Here is a 22,829-nt window from a genome sequence, read left to right on the forward strand (position 1 = left end):
GTGGATGGAAGGAAGCGGAAAGAAAGAAAAAAAGATCAAAACTAGAGTACGATAGGGATAAAGAAAGAAATTAAGAGAGAAAGAAGGAAAGGACAGGTAGGTTAAAGAAAGGAAAGAAAGCACATTAAAGGAAAGAAAAGATAGGAAAGGAAAATAAATCAAAGGAAAGGAAATCAAAGGAAACTAAAGGAAAGGAAGAAAGGAAAGGAAAGGAAAGGAAAGGAAAGGAAAGGAAAGGAAAGGAAAGGAAAGGAAAGGAGAAGATCAAAGTACCCATGAGAGAAATGAACTGAAGTGAAAAGGTTACTGTACCCCTGAATGGAGGTTGGGTGATGGAGCGTACTGTACACAAAGCACAATGGCAGGCTGAAAAGGAACTGTAAGCAGCCCTTAGCGGCAGCATGCTGTTGGAGAGGAGAATGAGAGATGCATGATGAAATTATAAGCTGTGAGATGGACCCAGTAGTAGTGACAGAACAGGGGTAGAGCATCCCGGACAGGAAAAAACATGAACCTCCTCCTACTGTATCGGTTGTTGGCTAGCATCAACATTAGTGTTTATTAACATGTAGCACAGGCTACATTTTGTCTATAAGTAATTGTCCAGTGAAAATCTCACTTTTAATAGTTCATATTCTGTTAACTCATACCCAGATAATGTTGTTGACTCATCCTATACTCATATTTGTGGCCAAATAATAAAATAACATTTTTAAAATATATATATTTTTTTTAACACCTCAAACTTGTATCTCAAACAGACCGTTTATAAAATGCTTGCTATTTCCTGAAGAGGATGAGCTGGCCAATCAGCGGTCTACTAGCATGAATATTCTTTAGGACCGGTATACGCCCACACCCTTCTGTTGTTGGGGTACACCCACACTATTCCAACACAGAAAATATGCTTTTTTACATTCACAATTATTTTACTCATATTGTAATTATTAATTATTAATACATAATTATAATTATGTAATTATATTGTAACACAGAACGCCGCAGCCCGTCTGGTGTTCAACTTTCCCAAGTTCTCTCACGTCACCCCGCTCCTCCGCTCTCTCCAATGGCTTCAAGTTGAAGCTCGCATCCGCTACAAGACCATGGTGCTTGCCTACGGAGCTGTGAGGGGAACGGCACCTCCGTACCTTCAGGCTCTGATCAGGCCCTACACCCAAACAAGGGCACTGCGTTCATCCACCTCTGGCCTGCTCGCCTCCCTACCTCTGAGGAAGTACAGTTCCCGCTCAGCCCAGTCAAAACTGTTCGCTGCTCTGGCACCCCAATGGTGGAACAAACTCCCTCACGACACCAGGTCAGCGGAGTCAATCACCACCTTCCGGAGACACCTGAAACCCCACCTCTTTAAGGAATGCCTAGGATAGGATAAAGTAATCCTTCTAACCCCCCCCCCCCCCCTAAAAGATTTAGATGCACTATTGTAAAGTGGTTGTTCCACTGGATATCATAAGGTGAATGCACCAATTTGTAAGTCGCTCTGGATAAGAGCGTCTGCTAAATGACTTAAATGTAAATGTAATTAATTAATTATAGGTCAGATTTTATAGAAGTCTGGAAACACTGGACAGTTACTTTAACCCAGTATGTATTGTAGAGCCATGCTTTTGGTGGAATGGTCTGATTCTCCAATGATAGCACATTGGAGTGCAGGCCAAGCTTACTGGTGACGCGTTGAGTGCCAATTGCTCTTGTTAAACAAAAGCCTATGGCAGCCTGGCTCATTTAAGGCAAGTAAATGAAGAGAAAACAGCAAGGCAGTCAGAGAAAATGAATGATAAAGGATTAGTCATTCACACAGAACAACCCTAGGTTTTTATATATAGAGATACACTGTGATATTCAACAGCTTAAACCTAACTAAGATACCATAGCAACACCATACCCAACGATATTCCCAACTATTCTAAACTGGTCACAAAAAACAAAAACTGTAACAGTAGTTGGATCATATAATGAATAGGAAGAGACCTGGAGCTTCTTGAGCTGCTTGTTGACGCTGGTCAGGTCCTGACCCTGGTCCACGTAGCACAGTTGTCCCTCCAGCTGGTGCAGCCGATGGTCCAGGCTGGTGTAGCTCTGCACCAGCAGGTCGGCCCGGTTGGCTTCAAACAGCTGGCGGGCCTTGGCCTGGGTGGTGCTCTCCAGGTCCTGCCAACACTCCCGGATCTCCCCCAGCTTCCTCCGCACAACCGGGCTCAGCTCAGGCTTTTCCTGGATCAACTGCTGGCCCTCCTGGAGGATGGAGAGGGAGGGTGGTGGGGGGTGGAGAGGGCAGGTGGAAGATAGGAAGAAGCGTTGAGAGAGAGAGATGTAGAATGGGGGGTTGAAGGTTAGGGTAAGGGAGAGGGAACATGAGGAGGGGAGCATGAGGAGGGGAGCAGAGAGATAAAGGGAGAGGGGGGAAATAAGTTAGAGTGATTAGACATTGATGAGTGGAAATTATAATAACTTGAAAATAAAGTCATATTTATATCACTTATGGAACATGGGGTCATAAACAATCTACTGCCACAAATATTGGATTTTTTCCATTGAAATCATTCTGTAAATAGTTAATAGCCAGCAACAATTTGTGATTACCACGTTGGCAGTTTACCATATCGGGACATACATTTAAGCACTTTGTGACACGTGCTGATGTAAATTTGATTGACATGGAGTTGGCTATGGTTTCCCTATATCCTTAATCTGGCAGGTAAATAAAAGGGATTCTAAGCAACCACATTAAATGACAAAAAAATTGTTCTATTTGTCTTCCATCGTTAGCTTGTAAGCATGAGCTGTGATTCAGTGGTACACCTTTAAGAGGCCTGAGTGCTACAGCCTGGGCTCCAGATCAGCTGCTCCTGACTCTGGCCCATCAGTGCACATCAAATTGGGTTAAAGGGCTGGCTCGGCCCTGGCAGCCCAGAAAACCACTTCAACTTTAGAGGTCAGGGCTCACAGATAAAATGCGCTTCTCTTATCATCATTTTACATCCTGATAGAATAATCTGGCACGAATCTCTTTTTTGTCTGTCTTCATCGGTTTGGGTTGGAGGATTTCAGGTTTGACTCATCTCTTGTTGACTTCATTCATTACACTCTCAGGTATTTTCAGAATAGATACAGACTCTTTCCAGTAAGCCCAACGTAATCGCATAACAACCGCAACCCCAGAGACTCAGCCAGCAAATGAGAGGAGAGCACACTGAGTTGCTGCCTGCCGTGACACACCATCAGACTCAGAGAGGGGAGAGGCAGGCAGACATACACTTGCTCCCTTTCTCTGCAGCACTCTGCCCCCCCCCCCACCCCCACGCTCTCTCTCTCTTTCTCTCTCCCAACATGTGTGCTTTATTCCTTCCTCTATCTTCCCATCCCTCCACCTCTCTCCAGCTGTCCTGTGCCCCTGAGTGCACGCAAGTGTTCCCGAGCACTGGGGGTTGTAAACTACGCAATCATATTCGCCGCCAGGATGACACATCAGCCAGTGACGATCAAAGAGGAGATTTAACCTACCCATGATCAAACACCCCCTCCCCCCATTGTAATTCACTCTCTGTCACCGTTTCCCCAAGGCACCATAAAGAGCCTATAGGACCGGTCGGAAAAAAAACAAATCTATTTGCATTTTAAGCCCCTTTAATGTAATTCACTGATTGGAGATAAGTGTGCATTTCATGCGGAATGATTGAAACGCTAGTTAGTTAATTCACTTTGTGCTCAGCTAAAAACATCAGCGTCTCGTTCCTCTGAAACACATAACTGTTTCTGCTTAAGGCTCAGAATAAGAAAGCGTTGAAATATCTCTATGGCATACTCCAGTTGGGAGGACATTTGCTTTGCTACTGTGCTTAACGGCCGCACCATCAGTGGAGCTTCCTCTTCCCTCGGATCCCTCTCTGTCGGCCTCCTCATGATCTGTCCACACAAAGGATGTGCTCATTTGGAGACCACACCACAGCAGCACTGTGAAGGGACACACTCCCAACAGTGCCAAAATGGCGGCGCATTCATATGTTGCTTTTTTGATCTCCAGATGAGTGAGGCAGCAAGGGTACTCAACCCAACTCGTAGATGTTGGCAGTATAATGTTCAAACCAAAGGACAGGGAAAAAGGAGAATTACCATAACGACCACAAAAATAACAGATGGCAACGAAAAAAAGAATCCTCACTATGAGATCACGTACGCAATACCAATCTGTTATTGAATGATAATTACATAATGTGTGGCCATTGCGTTTGGCTGGTTGTGTCCATGGAAGCTATTGTGTCAATACTACTACATGTGTGAAGGCCTGGAGGCATAAATCTTCCTGGGAGGACCAGACACAGTCACGTGATTCGGCTGGGGAGTGCAATGGCCAGCAGGCACCAAGAGGAGCCAACATGTATCAATGAGTGTTTTGAAGGAAATGTCAAGCTTTGTGAAGATTGTAAAACACTTTTTTTTTTGTTTTTACATTATGGGGTATTGTGTGTAGATTGATGAGGGGGAAATAAATAAAAAATAATTAGAATAAGGATATAACGTAACAAAATCTGGAAAAAGGGAAGGGGTTTGAATACTTTACGAATGAACTGTACATACAGTAAGTATTTACACCACTGAGCCAATACATATTAGAATCACCTTTGGCAACAATTACAGATGTGAGTCTTTGTGGGTAAGTCTTTGCACACCTAGATTTCGCAATATTTGGCAATTATTCTTTTTAATATTCTTCAAGTTCTGTCAAGTTGGTTGTTAATCATTTCTAGACAGCAAGTCTTGTCATAGATTTCTATTCCGATTTAAGTCAAAACTGTAACTATAGGCCACTTAATGTCATCTTGGTAAGCAACTCCAGTGTATATTTGGCCTTGGGATTTAGGTTAATGTCCTGTTGAAAGGTGAATTTGTCTTCCAGTGTCTGATGGAAAACAGACTGAACAAGGTTTTCCTCTAGGATTTTACCTGTGCTTAGCTCTATTCTGTTTATTTTTATCCTAACAAACTCCCTAGTCCTTGCCGATGACAAGAATATCCATAACACGATGTAGCCACCACCATACATGAAAATATGAAGAGTGGTACTTAGTGATGGGTTGTGTTGGAATTGTCTTAAACATAACACTTTGCATTCAGAACGTAAAGTTCATTCCTTTGCCACATTTTTGGCAGTTGTACCTTGGCAGTTGTACAGGATGCATGTTTTGGAATATTCCTTCCTCTTCGGCAACTGAGTTAGGAAGGAAGCCTGTATGTAACGGTCCTGACCTGTGTTATGTTGTTTTTTGTATGTGTTTAGGTCAGGGCATGTGTTTTGGGTGGGCAGTCTATGTTATCTGTTTCTATGTTGGTTTTGGTTGCCTGGTATGGCTCTTAATTAGAGGCAGGTGTTTTGCGTTCTCCTCTAATTAAGAGTCATATTTAGGTAGGGTGTTCTCACTGTTTGTTGGTGGGTGATTGTCTCCTGTGTCTGTGTCGATGTTACACCATACGGGATTGTTTCGGTTTGTTCGTGCGTTTTTGTAGTAAGTACTTGTTCGTTCGTTCTGCGTGTGTTATGTCAGTTCGTCGTACTAGTCTGTCTATTTTCGTTTTGTTATTTTGTTAGTTTATTCAAGTATAGTTTGTTTCGTTTTGTCTTATAAATAAAACTCATCATGTTTTCACAACCCGCTGCGCCTTGGCTCGATCACTACACCTCCTCTTCTTATGAAGAGAGAGAGGAACGCCGTTACACTGTATCTTTGTAGTGATTGGGTGTATTGATACACCATCCAAAGAATAATTAATAACTTCACCATGCTCAAAGGGATATTCCGGTGCCCCCGCACATTGACTCTGTACCGGTGTCCCCTGTATATAGCCTCATTACTGTTATTTTACTGCTGCTCTTTAACGATTTGTTGTTTTATTTTTTACTTAAAACTTATTTTTCTTAAAACTGCATTGTTCGTTAAAGGCTTGTAAGTAAGCATTTCACTGTTGTATTCGGCGCATGTGACAAATAACATTAGATTTGATTTGATATTCAATGCCTGCTTCTTTTTACCCAATGCCACGCCCTGACCATAGAGAGCTTTTTATTCTCTATGTTGGTTAGGTCGGGGTGTGACTAGGGTGGGTCATCTAGGTGAATAGTGATCTATGTTGGCCTGGTATGGTTCCCAATCAGAGGCAGCTGTTTATCGTTGTCTCTGATCGGGGATCATATTTAGGCAGCCATTTCCCCGTTGTGCTTTGTGGGATCTTGTTTATGTTTAGTTGCCTGTTCGCACTGAATTGTCGTCACGGTTCGTTTATTCTTTATTTGTTTTTGTATTTACTTAAGTTTCACTTTCATTAAAATATGTGGAACTCAACATACGCTGCGCCTTGGTCCGACCTTCATTATTACGAACGACGTGACACCCAATCAATCCAATAGGTGCCTTCCTTTCCTAGGCAGTGAAAAAGCTCCCTTGTCTTTGTGGTTGAATCTCTGTTTGAAATTCATTGCTTCACTGAGGGACCTTTACAGATAATTGTACAGTACGTGTGGGGTAAAGAGGTGAGGTAGTCATTTAAAAATCATGTTAAACATGATTATTGCAAGCATAGAGTCCATACAACTTAGTATGTGACTTGTTACGTGCATTTTTACTCCTCAACTTATCATAACAAAGGAGTTGAACACTTATTGACCCAAGACATTTCAGCTTTTCATTTTTAATTCATGTTTAAAAATGTCTAAAAACATCATTCCACTTTGACATTATGGGGTATTGTGTCTAGAGCCAGTGACACAAAATGTACATTTAATCCATTTTAAATTCAGGCTGTAACACAACAAGATGTGGAAAAAGTCAAGGGGTGAGAATACTTTCTGAATGGACTGTATGTTGGTCTACTGTACTTCCAACAATGTGTACCTTCCTTTTCCTTCTCATCTATCCGGTGTTAGATAGCTAGCTACAGCTGCTAACCTTATACCAGCTAGATGCTACTGTTTCGCAGCAACCGAGTTGCACCCGGTTTTAGAACTCTGAGATTCGGCTGAAAAGATAGTCAGAAATGCTACAAAAAGGTAGCACATCATTGGTTTATATTGGGCAGAAATGTGCACGTGAGAGCGGTAAATTGTGAATTGAATCAAAACTGTTACACCTAAAAAAGGTATTCAGTCAAATGAATCTAAGTCTAATGGTCACCTTATGACGATGTATTGGCGTACACATGATGGTTGGGAGATTTGAATTTAACCTTGAGATTCAACAATGTTTGCGGAACTATAATGTTTTACAATGTATTTCCATATTGAAGCACTGCAATTAGAATAATGTAGACTGCAAACATGTTAAAAAATATTTAGCAAATATGGGGCAGGGTATTTAACGGAATAGGCTATAACGGTCTAATATTCAAATTGGAGTTGATAACAACGCTCTGATTGGCCAGTGAAGGGCCAAGCTTCGACGAACCCACAACTTGATTATTCATTAAAGCCCAACCCTTTCACACCACCGCCAGCTACTGTGCCCATAATTCTGGTTGTGAAAATGGCACAAATTTTTCTGACACCCCGAACCTATAACGCTACCGCCAGCGCTAAGATTTACCATTGCTTTAGGTTTGTCAAAATAGATCCCTTTATGTCCACGTATTTATCGATCATAAAGTAGAACTACAATGTGAGCATGTTTGACAAATTAAACGTTAAGGTTCATCTAAATGTAAATGATTACATTGATTTTTCTTGTTGATTGAAGAGGGTTCTGTTCATTTCCTGGTCTGAGAATTAATGGGCAAATGGGCGCGTTCCAGCGCATGGTTAAAGGTACGGTTAATGCAGTAGTAGCTTATTCCGGGGGGACGTACATGTTTATATCCCAGATTGTGTTTCTGCTCTAAAGCATGGAATAGCACCTGTATTGAAGTGTGTGCTCGGAAAATACTTAGACGTTAGTTAACTGAACATGTTTGGTATTTCATGCCAACCGGTAATTGATCATGATGTCAATTAGGTTGCTCTCATTAGTTAAATGCATTATGGGTAGTGTTATTTAAACGCTGTCATTTCCTTGTTAGAGAGAGAAAGGGTAAAACCGGGCATACCTCTGGGTTTGCAGAAATCTGGGTTTTTGGTTTTGAGCTCTATTTGGATTTATGTTCCATGTGTTGCAACGTCCAGTTTATTCTTTTTGTTTGTGTTGTACAGTCGCTGGCGAAGTCTTGCAAATAAAAAGCCTCAATCTGGCAAGAAAAATCTGATCTGTATTACTGTCTCCTCGCTGTGTCACGTCCTGGCCGTAGAGATCCTTTTTATGTCTCTGTTTTGGTTGGTCAGGGCGTGAGTTTGGGTGGGCATTCTATGTCTGGTGTTCTATGTTGTCCTTGTTTTGTATTTCTATGTGTTTGGCCTGGTATGGTTCCCAATCAGAGGCAGCTGTCTATCGTTGTCTCCGATTGAGAACCATACTTAGGTAGCCTGTTCCCACCTGTGTTTGTGGGTGGTTGTTTTCTGTTTTGTGTGTCATCACCTCACAGGACTGTTCGTTTGTCGTTTTTGTTGTTTCGTCAAGTGTTTCGTATTTTATTAAAGGTAATATGAACACTTACCACGCTGCACCTTGGTCCTCTTCTCCTTCTCCCGACGACGTTCGTTACACACTGTTAAAATCCTACCACTGGTTCAACTTCACAAGCCTACACAATAAAGTTGGCTTTCCGTAATATTGTAGCACAGTATCCTGTATTAAGAAAAGCAAAAATGTAGCCAATATATTGTTTAGAATTGGTGCTACAGCATTACAGAAATGTTCCACTAACCGTTATGAGGACACTGTGATAGCTGGGTATTAGCAATGTCCTGAAAGTGTTGGAACATGGAGCTGTATGACATAATTGTCTATCTGCCTCCCTCTACCTCCCTGCTATGTGCTGTAGTCGAGGAGGCTCTGACTGTTCTCCCTCTCTGCCTGCTCTCTTCTCACTCTCCATCTCGGCTCACACGCCCCTTATATTGCAGCGCCGGCAAAAACACATGGGTCAAACTCCACTCCCAAAGGGGTTAAGAAAAGAGGGCGAGTGTGTGTGAGTAGGATGCTAGTTGTGGGACGCCAGGGACCTAAACAGATTGAGTTGCAATTATAAAATGCAGTGCTTATGTTGTTTTTATGGCATCACTAATCACTAATGTAGTGTCAGGGTAGCTACTGGTAATGATGACTGCTTTCCATCATATATAATCCCGAACACACACACGCATGCAGGCATGCTCAATGCACACACCACACACACACCGAAACAAAAGAGAGAGAGTCACTTTTGCAACTTGTAAAATAGTAAGGGGCCAATGAACTAACTGAGAAACGAGGGGAAAGGGAAGAGGAAATAAGAGCCCTTTGGGCTTTGGGTAGCAATAGCTTTGAGAGAAACAGTGGCAGGCCCCATTTATAAAAAGTTATACACTGCAATTCTGCACTTCCAAAATTAGGTTAGACACCCACAGACACCGGTTGTTCTCACATCCAGTCTTCTCACCTGCAGCTGATCCGTGTAATTAACACCTCTATTTATATGATATTTTCTCACATTTTAGTCATTTAGCAGATGCTCTTTCCGGGAACATTTTCATACTTTTTCGTACTTTATCTGTACAGTCATACATTTTCTGATACTCTTCACGGTAGCCCTTTAATATGTCACTTCCTGCTGGTTTCACTTCCTGGTTTCAGAGATATAGGAGAGAAGCAGGACAAATGACCTTCATACACGAGGTACGCTGGGAGGGGACAGGCTGTTGCCTGGCAACCACTGCAAGCGCGGGCACATAGCCGTCCACTTGGCAAAGTTGCACCTTCCAACAGCTGCCGGGCATGTGACGTCAGGGAGAAAATCCACCACGTAAAAATGTAAATCACCTGACAGTTACAGGGTAAGAGGGTCACCTGCATCAAAAAGCTGGGGCGTTCAGTAACACCAGAGATTCTAGCTGCTATAAAGGCCTATACTTTAGCTACTCAAAACCTTGGAGACAGTCTTAGACCCTTTTATACAGTCGGAAGTTTACATACACTTAGGTTGGAGACATTAAAACTTGTTTTTCAACCACTCCACAAATTTCTTGTTAATAAACTATAGTTTTGGCAAGTCGGTTAGGACATCTACTTTGTGCATGACACAAGTAATTTTTCCAGCAATTGTTTACAGACAGATTATTTCACTGTATCACAATTCCAGTGGGTCAGAAGTTTACTTACACTAAGTTGACTGTGCCTTTAAACAGCTTGGAAAATTCCAGAAAATGATGTCGTGGCTTTAGAAGATTCTGATAGGCTAATTGACATAATTTGAGTCAATTGAAGGTGTACCTGTGGATGCATTTCAAGGCCTATCTTCAAACTCAGTGCCTCTTTGCTTGACATCATGGGAAAATCAAAAGAAATCAGCCAAGACCTCAGAAAAACAATTGTAGACCTCCACAAGTCTGGTTCATCCTTGGGAGCAATTTCCAAACGCCCGAAGGTACCATGTTCATCTGTACAAACAATGGTACGCAAGTATAAGCACCATGGCACCACGCAGCCGACATACCGCTCAGGAAAGAGACGCGTTCTGTCACCTAGAGATGAGCGTATTTGGTGCGAAAAGTGCAAATCAATCCCAGAATAACAGCAAAGGACCGTGTGAAGATGCTGGAGGAAGTAGGTACAAAAGTATCTATATCCACTGTAAAACGAGTCCATATATCGACATAACCTGAAAGGCCGCTCAGCAAGGAACAAGCCACTGCTCCAAAACCGCCATAAAAAAATACTTTTGGAGAAATGTCCTCTGATCTGATGAAGCAAAAATATAACTGTTTGGCCATAATAACCATCGTTATGTTTGAAGGAAAAAGGGGGACGCTTGCAAGCCGAAGAACACCATCCCAACCGTGAAACACGGGGGTGGCAGCATCATGTTGTGGGGGTGCTTTGCTGCAGCGAGGGACTGGTGCACGTCACAAAATAGATGGCATCATGAGGACGGAAAATTATGTGGATATATTGAAGCAACATCTCAAGACATCAGTCAGGAAGTTAAAGCTTGGTCGCAAATGGGTCTTCTAATTGGACAATGACTCCAAGCATATTTCCAAAGTTGTGGCAAAATGGCTTAAGGACAACAAAGCCAAGGTATTGGAGTGGCCATCACAAAGCCCTGACCTCATGGAACATTTGTGGGCAGAACTTAAAAAGCGTATGCGAGCAAGGAGGCCTACAAACCTGACTCAGTTACACCAGTTCTGTCAGGAGGAATGTGCCAAAATTCACCCAACTTATTGTGGGAAGCTTGTGGAAGGCTACCTAAAACGTTTGACCCAAGTTAAACAATGTAAAGCCAATGCTACCAAATACTAATTGAGTGTATGTAAACTTCTGACCCACTGGGAATGTGATGTAAGAAATAAAAGCTGAAATATATAATTCTCTCTACTATTATTCTTACATTTCACATTCTTAGAATAAAGTGTTGATCCTAAGACAGGGAATGTTTACTAGGATTAAATGTCAGGAATTGTGAAAAACTGAGTTTAAATGTATTCGGCTAAGGTGTATGTAAACTTCCGACTTCAACTGTATATAACCAATTTGCTTAGGGTAAATTGTTCGATAGAGAACACAGCTCTTGAAAATCCAGGAGGGGGAAAATAATGTTTCCCAGGACCACCCTAACTCAAACCAATATGGTTGTAACACTAGCGTCGACCCAACAGATTTATCACAGCTACAGCTTGCTAGGGCTGTCCCCTCAGGAAATCTTTGGGTTGTCTTATCTATACATTGACTCTATGAAATAGTCTTGAACTCACATAAGACCACCAACTTGCCCTTTACAGAGGGCCTACGGTGATCTCAGAGTGTTGCCGTTACTGAGGGAAATCTATTGTCAGGTCAGAGTGTACCAACACAAATGAGAAAATATATGAGACAGAATACCAGCGAAAACAGCCAGTATTACAAACAATTCTGATTTTATAGAAAAATGTAAGCTGTTTAAGTACAATAGAACGTTTTCATCCATGAAAAACATTATAAATGCCAAATGTGAAACCTCTCCACTGTTATTCAATATTATGGTACAGCCTACATTATTAATATAAGCCATGCAGTGTAGGTTTAAATATTCAGAACAAAGGCTACTCTTTCTAAAATACTCTGATCTTTCAAAGGCACATCCGATATTAATTTCTCAATCTGAGAACAAAACCATGGTCATTATCCTGAATCGTTGGTCTGAGTTTGAAATTGTCAAGCAAAGATAGTGTATATTCATGAACCACTATGGTTCTGAAAATGAACGGATTCCAACCTAGATTCATCCATAATATAAACATTAGATTTTTAATTAGATTATTCAGATATCAGGCATTCCAACCCCCAGACTTGCTCACACACAGAGGAGGTCACCAGTTGGCATGGCTTCAAATGAGACACACACACAAACACACACACACACACACACAGTGCAGCTGTGTTACAGTGCATTTAGGGTGCCTGTCGCTCCGCGTTTCATTTGTTTTCCCACCAACGCTATGACAGAGCCCCGGGGGAGAAAACTGTGTTTCTGTTTGGGTACACAGCATCGCTGGGAGACGTGGCTAATCATACTGTACCTAGAAATACTTTACTGTAAGAGGAGCTATATACAGATAACATGCTGCCAATTATTCTACTGAGATCATAGGCATGCCAATGGGTGTGCCTCCAAGCGACCGTTCCCTTGTACAGCAGCTGCAGTAAGCACCTTCCAATAACACTCCAGTATCTATCTATGCAGATGACCTGAATTTTAATCCAAAATGGATCGTACCACTTAGACTCAGCCTCGATGACGTCACTGCATTACAGTAGAGGCTGCTGAGGGGCTTATAATAATGGCTGGAATGGATTCAATGGAATGACATGAAACACATCAAAGATGTGGTTTCCATGTGGTTGACACCATTCCATTGACTCCATTCCATCCATTATTATGAGTCGTCCTCCCCTCAGCAGCCTCCACTGCTACATTACACTTCTGGATATACTTAGGCCTAATGGCAACCATGTTCCCAAATCCATTTGCACAGTGTACGAACGTTCGGTGAAAACGTTTGCTTTTCCACGTCATGTGCATCTAGTGCAGCCCTGTTCCGATTAGGGGGAATAGGATTGATATCACAGGGTATAATGAGCCACATCCGAGCCAGTGGGTGTACTTGTACTACTTGCCTAAAGCAATTATCCCACTGATCTTACAGTTTGTATCAATCTGATAGGGCAGGCAGGGCCCACAGATATGATGTAGTGATGTGACCAGTGGAGATTTCAGGCAAAACTGTTCGTGCTCATAGGCTCATCAGGGTATCTCTGGGTTCATCAGAGCTCTTAGAGACTATTCACTGACACGCTCAACCATCAACTCTCAGTGCCTGTGATTGTCCTTTAATTCAACTAATGGTAAACCAAATGGCAATTCTCGTCAAGTTTATGCTCGTTTGCTGTGTCGCACTCGAAACAGGCTTAGAAATAATAATTTGCAAAATAAATCATTTAAGAGCATATCAAATCATTACGAACCACAAATATTGCAGATAATATTGTTATTTGATTACATACAGTATAAACGCTGGTCTGATCACGTTGTAACAAGGAACTTTGTATTTTTTCATTCTACAAACAAAACAAATGACATAGCAACAATGAGTTGACGCTAACTTTCCCTCCATCCCCAACCAGCACACACCCAAAACTCTGACGACACCACCACCATCAACAGAGCAGCCAGCTCAGTCTCCCCTTCCCCATTCCTGAGCATCAGCCCATGGTAGATACCCACCCCCGCCTCTGTGTAGAGCCCCAGTGGTGCTGTACTCTACTCTACTCACCCTCTCGATCTTCTCCAGCCACTCTTTGTTCTGGGCCAGCTCGGCCATGAAGGCCTGGTGCTTCAGCCACTTCTTGTGCAGCTTCTGCGTCTCATCGCGGGACGTGTCACGAGCCATGAGCATCTTCTCTGCCACCCAGTCTCCAAGCTGAGGGACAAGGGAGCTGTCAGTACAGGATGATCATGCCACTCAATGCATTTGTACTGTCATCTAGGTGGACAATATAGGCTACTAACAGACGCATGCAGAGTAGCATAGATGCCCACATACATAGAGACACACACACACACACATGCAGGCACGTGTCTGTACACACACACACACACACAATACCTGTACAAGCACACACAGAGATGTATTCAGGCTGACCAGTCATTTGAAAAACTAAAAGATCAATGTAAACAATGGGTCAAAAATAAACACACCGAGAAAGAATAGAAAAGCAATCATCCATACACATGAACACAGAGACACACACAAGGTCAAGCACATGCATGTTAAACACATACAGCAGACACATGTATGCAGACACATGTGTTGTACCACACAAGCATACACCCGGTAACTGGAATTCATACACACAGTAACAGGACATGTACACAGAACACGCAAAAGCACACCTCTACACAAGCACATAATCCATTGGCACATTTGGTACAAAAGTAAGCTGACCATTACATTCAAGGCCAAACATACAAAATAACTTATATCCCTGCCCATTCAACATCATCAGTACAAGCAATATAAAAATAACAATATCTCTCTATCTCCTGCCTGCCTCCCACATATTTCCACCCCCATCTTCTGGACTAGGCTCTCCCGTCCTTGACTGCTACTCCCCTGACATCTAACGGGAAATCTGTTTAATTTACCGGCAGGCAGCGTTAACAGGAACGGCCCATAGGGTTGTGACGGGTGGCCGTACGTATCCACATCCTTGACCTGCCCGTCCAGGTAGGAATAAGGCACAAATCCTCCACAGTAAGAGAGGGAGATGCTGGAGGAATCAAAACAAACAAGCAGCAAGGCAAAGCTGCTCCTAAAAAAAAAAACGGAGATAAGATGATGCAGAGGCTACACTAGCCTCTCTGCTGCTCCGTTGCCGTGTTGCCGTGTTGCTGTGGCGCGTTGCCGTGGCGCGTTGCCGTGGCTGGCATGTTCAATCCAGAGAAAGGGATAAGGATGAGGAGGAGGCGGACCAGTGACGAGAGCGAGAGAATGAGAAATGGAGAAATGAAAAATCTCCCCAAAACAATAAAATGGCAGGCTCCAGAAGCAGGTTTGCCCCTCCCCATGAACCCTCTCCTCTCCCCCTCATTCAGCCCCCACCTACAGCAAGCAGGTTGGTGGAGGACGGGCTGGGATTCGGAAGCATCAGCGATGGCCTGGAGGCTCAGTGGTTGTGGTTAGTGATGCTGTGAGGAGAGGGAGGGAGGGATGGGATATGGGAGGAGGGGGCTGGCGTTTGATAGTGTCAAGGAGGGAGGATGGTGGAGAGATTCTGCTCCTCTGGCTCCAAAGAAATCCAGACACGCTCATCGCTCTTCAGAGTACCTCACGACTCCTCTATCACATTCATATTGTCTTTCTTCTCCACCCCCAATCCCCAACCCTTTTCCTTTTGCCTGCCTGCCTGCCTCTCACTCTCTCTCTCGTTTGGTTTGTCCCTCTGCTGCAGTCCTTGCCTAATCCAGCTGCACAGGGCTGTATTCCGGGCTGTAACAAGCCCCAGTTTCCCCAACCCTGCTGCTGCAGTGGCTGAGCAGAGCGAGGTAATAGAAAGCTTGCACTGGATCGAGCCAGCGAGGGAGAGCCAGAGAGGGAGAGCCAGAGAGGGAGAGCCAGCGAGGGAGAGCCAGAGAGAGAGAGCCAGAGAGGGAGAGCCAGAGAGGGAGAGCCAGCGAGGGAGAGCCAGAGAGAGAGAGCCAGCGAGGGAGAGCCAGAGAGGGAGAGCCAGAGAGGGAGAGCCAGAGAGGGAGAGCCAGCGAGGGAGAGCCAGAGAGAGAGAGCCAGAGAGGGAGAGCCAGAGAGGGAGAGCCAGCGAGGGAGAGCCAGAGAGGGAGAGCCAGAGAGGGAGAGCCAGAGAGGGAGATCCAGCGAGGGAGAGCCAGAGAGGGAGAGCCAGAGAGGGAGAGCCAGAGAGGGAGAGCCAGCGAGGGAGAGCCAGCGAGGGAGAGCCAGAGAGGGAGAGCCAGAGAGGGAGAGCCAGAGAGGGAGAGCCAGAGAGGGAGAGCCAGAGAGGGAGAGCCAGCGAGGGAGAGAGGAGGGGCGAAAGGAAGGGAGGGGGAGTGGATGAGCAGCATAGAGAGAGCGAGAAAGAGAGAGAGAGAGATCCTACGCTGCTGTGAGGCGTCACCAGGGGGAATGCTCTGCACTTGAACATACATCACTGAGCGGGGGGGGGGGGGGGGGGGGGGGGGCATAAGGGGATAAGGGGACAGAGAAAGACGGAGGTAGGGAGGGAGAGATTATATATTTGTGGTTTGATAGATTTACTACTCTGCTTTCGTGTAAAGGGTCCATGGCATATTTCTCCTCAACCTCTCACCCCTGGATGCTGCCCTCCTGACCAGAGGAGCTCAGTGGGGATCACAGGCAGAAAGCACCCCTGGGACCCCAAATGGGCCCATGTGCAGACTGGGAGGCAGCAGCTTATGGAAATATAGGAATGGCGCTCATCAAATGGACTCCAGTGGTACCACTGCTATTAGAGATGATGACCCTCTGCCTCCAGTCCACAGTCAGGTCAATGTGATGTCCCTACATGGGGGTCATCACCAGGGTGACCAGGCCCCCTCCTCCTCCTCATGGCTCCATCGTACCATCTCTTACCAACAGGGCCATCTCATATCTATAGGGAAACTGTTCAATTTAAAGTGTTTATTGCACTACGTTTTTGGGACGCTACCAATAGACAAGTTAACTAGCAAAGTCTAGAATGCTGCTAGAACTGTGGTTCAGAATGGAGCATGGTAAAAACCAGCTGGATGTGCATCAACCCTTTGTTCCCAAGCCAGTACAGCTGTATAGAAAGCGTAAAAGTTAAGAACACACTACTGACTTGGTTCTGCACGTTCTTACAAACTGTTCGCAGTGTGTGTCCCTCTCATACAGTAGGCCACACATGGGCAGGGAAGCCTTCTCACCCAGATACACACCTATATCTCCCTTTCCCCTGAACAAATGATGAAGGGAGGTGGTGGTGAATTATTCAATGCAGGGCAGGCAGAGAGAAAGTTGCAGAAACGGAATAAAGCTCTGGGTTAGGTAGGGTAGCTCTTGGGCACACTATAATACCCTTTCATTTAAAACATTTTATTAAACTAAGCAAGTCAGTTAAGAACAAATTCTTATTTACTACCCCGACCAAACCCTAACCCGGACGATGCTGGGCCAATTGTGCGCCACCCTATGGGACTCCGAATCACGGCCGCTTGCGATACAGCCCGGAATCGAACCAGGGTCTGTAGTGACGCTGCGCCACTCGGGAACCCCTGATACAGCTGATGCATCCAGGTTGGGCACTGGACACTGAATATGGCTGTCCTGACTCACAGCACAGCTTAAACATGGCAGTCAAAGTCCTGTCACAGCAAAGCATCATCTTCCTTTGCAACCAAATGACAGCCGTATGACAAGTATCCACCGACTATCAACTAGGTCAGCCTCTCTCAACGGGTTCGCCAGAAGTTGACTGTCCTGTCAGAAAGATCCAGCAACATCCAATCACGTCTAAACTTCAGATGAGTCAAGTTCGTCTGTCACTCACATCCCCAAGTTAAGCATCTAACACAGCAGCCGGCTGGCTCAAATCCTTCAACTTACATAGAAAAAAATATACATTTTTGTCACCCCTGATATAAAGATTGAGGAAGAATAGGAACCCACTCCAGGTCTTTCAGATTTCATTCAATTTCAGCGAAGCAGAGTTTCAGTATATCCCTGAAGGATCCCGCAATATGATATTCACCTGGAGGTTTAAGCCTGACCCCCTGTGGTCCCAGGCAGAGACATGTACAGTACAGTATAGCTCTGAACCCAAGCCCTTTTTTGAACCCATACTACCTCCCATTGGTGATTCCATTGATATGCCAGTGTTGGTTATGACACTATTCGTGTTTCGTCCTACCTCGTGGCAGTCCTGTAGTAACCTCTGGAGCCCCCACTGGCCGTTGAGCCTCTCCAGCCACTGTTGGGCCAATTCCCGGTTCTGGTTGCCTCTGTGGAGGAGAGAAACATAAAGCCATTCATTCACACACTGCTCAATTCATTCACACACTGCATCAGTCACTCTACTGGTATCTGCAACTGTAACTCTATGATGTAGATGGCTTTGGTGCAGCACACCGAGCAACAATGAACAACAGTCCATTGTAAAGACATGAGTCGGCCAACGGTCTCATCTAAATATCTCCCTAACATGTGGTCGCCCCATGCTATTGTTGGGGTGGTGAGTTGAATACGGGGTAACTAGGCCCCTCCTTGCCTCACCCATCAGTATGAATGTCATGCTCTGCTGTTAAAGAAAGTATCAACGAGGGGAGTTTCTTTTCGGTCGCTTATGCTTTGTCTCCTCTGTGTACCATTGTGTTTGTGAAGCCCACCTGCTACCAAGACCACTTCGTTATCACTATAGTATAACTAAATCATATTTGAACAGCATTTTATATTTCAATATCCATGGTGCATTCATATAATGTACCAGTCAAAAGTTTGGACACACCCACTCATTCAAGGGTTTTTCTTAATTTTCACGACATCAAAACTATGAAACTACGAATCATGTAGTAACCAACAAAAAGTGTTAAACTGTCGCACCCTGACCATAGAGAGCTTTTTATTCTCTATGTTGGTTAGGTCGGGGTGTGACTTGGGTGGGTCATCTAGGTGATTTATATTTCTATGTTGGCCTGGTATGGTTCCCAATCAGAGGCAGCTGTTTTTCGTTGTCTCTGATTGGGGATCATATTTAGGCAGCCATTTCCCCTTTGTGGGATCTTGACTATATATAGTTGCCTGTGAGCACAATTGTAGCGTCATTCGGTCATTCGAAACGTCATTCGTTTCGTTTTGTGATTTATTGTTTTCTTTGAGTTTCACTACCTAATAAAGAGGATGGAACCATACCACGCTGCATCTTGGTCCACTCATTCTAATGTTCGTGACATAAACAAATCAAAGTAAATTTTCTAACTTAGAAATTCCACAAATTAACTTTTAACAAGGCACACCTGTTAATTGAAAGGCATTTCAGGTGACTACCTCATGAAGCTGGTTGAGAGAAAAGTGTGCAAAGCTGTCATCAAGGCAACGGGTGGCTACTTTGAAGAATCTAAAATACAAAATATATTTCGATTTTTTAAACACTTTTGGTTGCTACACGATTCCATATGTGTTATTGCATAGTTTTGATATTTTCACTATTATTCTACAATGTAGAAAATAGTCAAAAATAAAGAAAAACCCTGGAAAGAGTAGGTGAGTCCAAACTAACAACTGGTACTGTACGGTATTGTGCCTCTGCTAAGTGACAAGTGATACCTCTACCTTTACCTCATGCGTTTCAGACTTTACCACAGCACCCTCCCCTGTATAAATAAGGACAGGTGAATATTCAGTCATGCTGCTATATGGATCGGATGCCTCCGTGCTCTTCTATGTATAGTCAAAGATGTTAAAGAAAGATTGTACATGGCTTTGACATACAATAGCATGGTCAGACAAGAACAATCCTATGTCGCCCCCCCACCTGTTAGCGAGGGTGTCCACACGCTCCTTGATGCGGTCCGAGTAGATGTTGCTCTGGCTAATGAGGCTCTCTCCGGCCTCGATGACAGCCTTGATGCGATGCAGGTTGAGCTCCATGGTGGTGGTAAAGTCCTTGTGTTTCTTGATGGCAGCCTCCACCGTCTCCACAGTGGTGGGCAGCTCAACATGGGCCAAGGCTGACTCCTGGAGGGGGACAGGGAGAATGGACAGAGTCAGAACCCCACGTCAGTGAAGAGTTTATAAATGTACAAGAGAGTAGAGGGAATATAAGTAAAACTGAGAGAGAAATTGGGAATATTATTGTAGTAAGCTCTTATGTAGTATGTGGGGGAAAACCTTGCTCACAGACATGGGTATCATCTCATGGCATTTTATCAATAACTACATTAGCGTGTTTAGTGCATGCAAAAGGTGCAGATTCTATTTTGCTGAATGACAAATAAACGGATCTATACTGAGGTCAGGTTTCAGTCATTATTGGCAAGGAACCCGACAATGTTTTCCTGATCAATGAATGGCATGAAAATAGCAACCCTCTCAGGCTCTATTTCATACTACAAAGCTCTGCCAAGATGTCTGAATGCTGAATTGTTGTGTTCAACACAATGACATGTAAAGTAAAGTGATAGTGTAAGGACATTCCTACATGTATGGTACTGTCATGAAGTTGGCCTGGGGGTAGGTTTATGAGTCATAAATACCTCTTTCCCCCCCTCCCCCGTTCCTCTTCCCTACTGATGTGACATAAGAAAACCCCTTGGTTAACATAGAGATTCTGGGAACATCAGAAGTTGGGGGGAAATGAACTATATTCTGGTAATCCGACCAACTGAACATATGCGGTGGTACTTAAGGTACATTATGTCAGTTCGGTTGCCCTCTGACACAGTCTCATCAATGATAGAATGACATAAACTCTACTGTGAAAGTCTAAACCTCAGAGGTATCGGATTCACATGGAATTGTTTAATTAAAATGCTTGAATATGAACTTGTTTGTGAAGAGATGAAATGTAATTTTAGCTTCCAAATGAGAGATTTGGGTTTTCATAAGTTTGGGCCTCTGCTCAACCAGTGGCCCGCCCCTGTGAAGAGACATGGGTAATAAACTTTTCAGACACACCCCTCTCCCTCCACTATATAAAGCCATTGACAAAAATATAACTTCCTGTTCCGGGTACATTAGGATGACGATCCGATGTCAGAATGGTTCAGATAATAACTACAGAACTAAGCCAACATCAGCATGGACTTTGGTTGTAAATGGTATGAACTTTGAACTCGTATTCACTACAGAAGTGATACCTCCTAGCCGTTGAGTTAGCAACAGCTGCTACAAACGCAGGTTAGGAAGGACAGTCAGAGTATCCCGTCTACTACACAACGACGTTACTACAACTTATCCAGTGACCACCTGTCACGATCGTCTTTATGTGGAAGAGAGGACCAAGGCGCAGCGTGATATGAATACATCTTCTTTAATATAACAAAGACGAAAACTGAAGAACACTGACAAACTAATACAAAAACAACAAACGATCGTGAAGCTACACAAACTACGTGCACACATGCAACATAGACATAGACAATTACCCACAACCTGCCTAATGCCTATGGCTGCCTAAATATGACTCCCAATCAGAGACAACAATAGACAGCTGTCTCTAATTGAGAACCAAACTAGGCAACCATATAATTACCTAAACAACTACACTGAACACAACCCCATAAACTCTACAAAACCCCTATACAATACAAACACCCTAGACTAGACAAAAACACATACATCCCCCATGTCACACCCTGACCTAACTAAAATAATAAAGAAAACAAAGATAACTAAGGCCAGGGCGTGACACCACCAGAGACATTCTTCAAAGGACAGAGGACTCGGTTTGGCAACACGGTCCATCTACCACCAACCTACTGAAGCGCAGCTCAGAGTAAATATTTATTGCATTTTCCTTTTCCAAATGGGCAGTAATTTAGAATGCATAAGATACTGTATTTACGATAGCACAGCTTCGCCTCTGTTCCAGTCTCCCGCTCTTTCACTAAAATCCCGCCCCTTTCCTTTGTGTAACAAGCTGTCATATCTGTTCCGCCCGCTAGGGACGTTTTCCTTTATGACGGCAATTTGTAATCAAGTTATGATTTAATTGTGTATGTGTGATTCTGTGTGATTAGTTAGGTATTTAGTAAATAAATAATTAAACCCAATTTTGTATTGCTGATTCAACTTGTTAGCCAGGATTCTTGCAGATAACCAAGAATTTACAACTTTCAGAATATGAGACTGAAGTAAGATGACGATTAATATTGACGGCTATGGATGTAAAATATTACTAAATCTTTAAGAGTTTATTCGGAAGATAACAGCTCTATAAATATTATTTCGTGGTGTCCCTCTCTAGTTAATTACATTTACATGATTAGTTCAATCAGGTGATATTAATTACGGAGAAATTATTTTATAGAATAGCATGTCATAGCAATTAATCTGGCATAGCCAAAGACACGACGGTACACAGGTTGCGATAAACATGGGTCGAAAGACCAAAAACAAGTCCACGGCACCCTGTTTGACAATTATTCAAAAAGAAATCCGTTGGCCTGTAGTTCTGTGCCTGTGGGGTCTGTGGTAAAGGTCTGTTAGCAAACCAGAACAGACATGCTGTCACGGTTTTCTTCCATGGGTGAATGAGAGGACCAAACTGCAGCGCGGCTAGTGTTCAACATGTTTAATTAGACGAATAAACGGTAACACTAATACAAATAACAAAATAACAAATGTGAAAACCGAGACAGCCCTATCTGGTGCAGACAAAACACAGAGACAGGAAACAAAATCCCAACACAAAACAAGCCTCCTATATATGATTCTCAATCAGGGACAACGATTGACAGCTGCCTCTGATTGAGAACCATATTAGGCTGGACACAGAAACAGACAAACTAGACACACAACATAGAATTCCCACCCAGCTCACGTCCTGACCAACACTAAACAAGCAAAACACATAAGAACTCTGGTCAGGACGTTACAGTACCCCCCTCCTGAGGTGCGGACTCCGAACGCACCCCTAAAACTCAAGAGGAGGGTCTGCGGTGGCGGCTCCGGCGCAGGACGAGGACACCACTCCACCATTGTCTTTGTCCCCCTCCTTAGCGTC

The 22,829-nt window shown here is 43.7% G+C and overlaps 1 protein-coding gene across 7 annotated transcripts in view; it reads right to left on the minus strand.

Annotated features, from left to right (window-relative positions):
* LOC129832363 (spectrin beta chain, non-erythrocytic 4-like) overlaps nt 1-22,829 on the minus strand; it is a 63,459-nt gene that overhangs the window by 14,128 nt on the left and 26,502 nt on the right. For 6 of the 7 annotated variants that reach the window (XR_008755916.1, XM_055896378.1, XM_055896375.1 and 3 more), the window contains exons 17-20: nt 19,638-19,840; nt 18,018-18,108; nt 13,889-14,035; nt 1,990-2,253 (exon numbers count right to left, since the gene is read on the minus strand). Coding sequence is in view for 6 of the 7 variants with exons in the window: in XM_055896378.1 (XP_055752353.1) it covers nt 1,990-2,253; nt 13,889-14,035; nt 18,018-18,108; nt 19,638-19,840 (705 nt within the window). In the remaining variant the exon portion in view is untranslated. Of the gene's footprint in view, nt 1-1,989; nt 2,254-13,888; nt 14,036-14,760; nt 15,464-18,017; nt 18,109-19,637; nt 19,841-22,829 lie in introns of those variants that run through there. The other variant, XM_055896379.1, reaches the window with a different exon arrangement.

The sequence above is a fragment of the Salvelinus fontinalis genome, chromosome 33, assembly GCF_029448725.1.
Source record: "Salvelinus fontinalis isolate EN_2023a chromosome 33, ASM2944872v1, whole genome shotgun sequence".
Classification (NCBI taxonomy): domain Eukaryota; kingdom Metazoa; phylum Chordata; class Actinopteri; order Salmoniformes; family Salmonidae; genus Salvelinus; species Salvelinus fontinalis.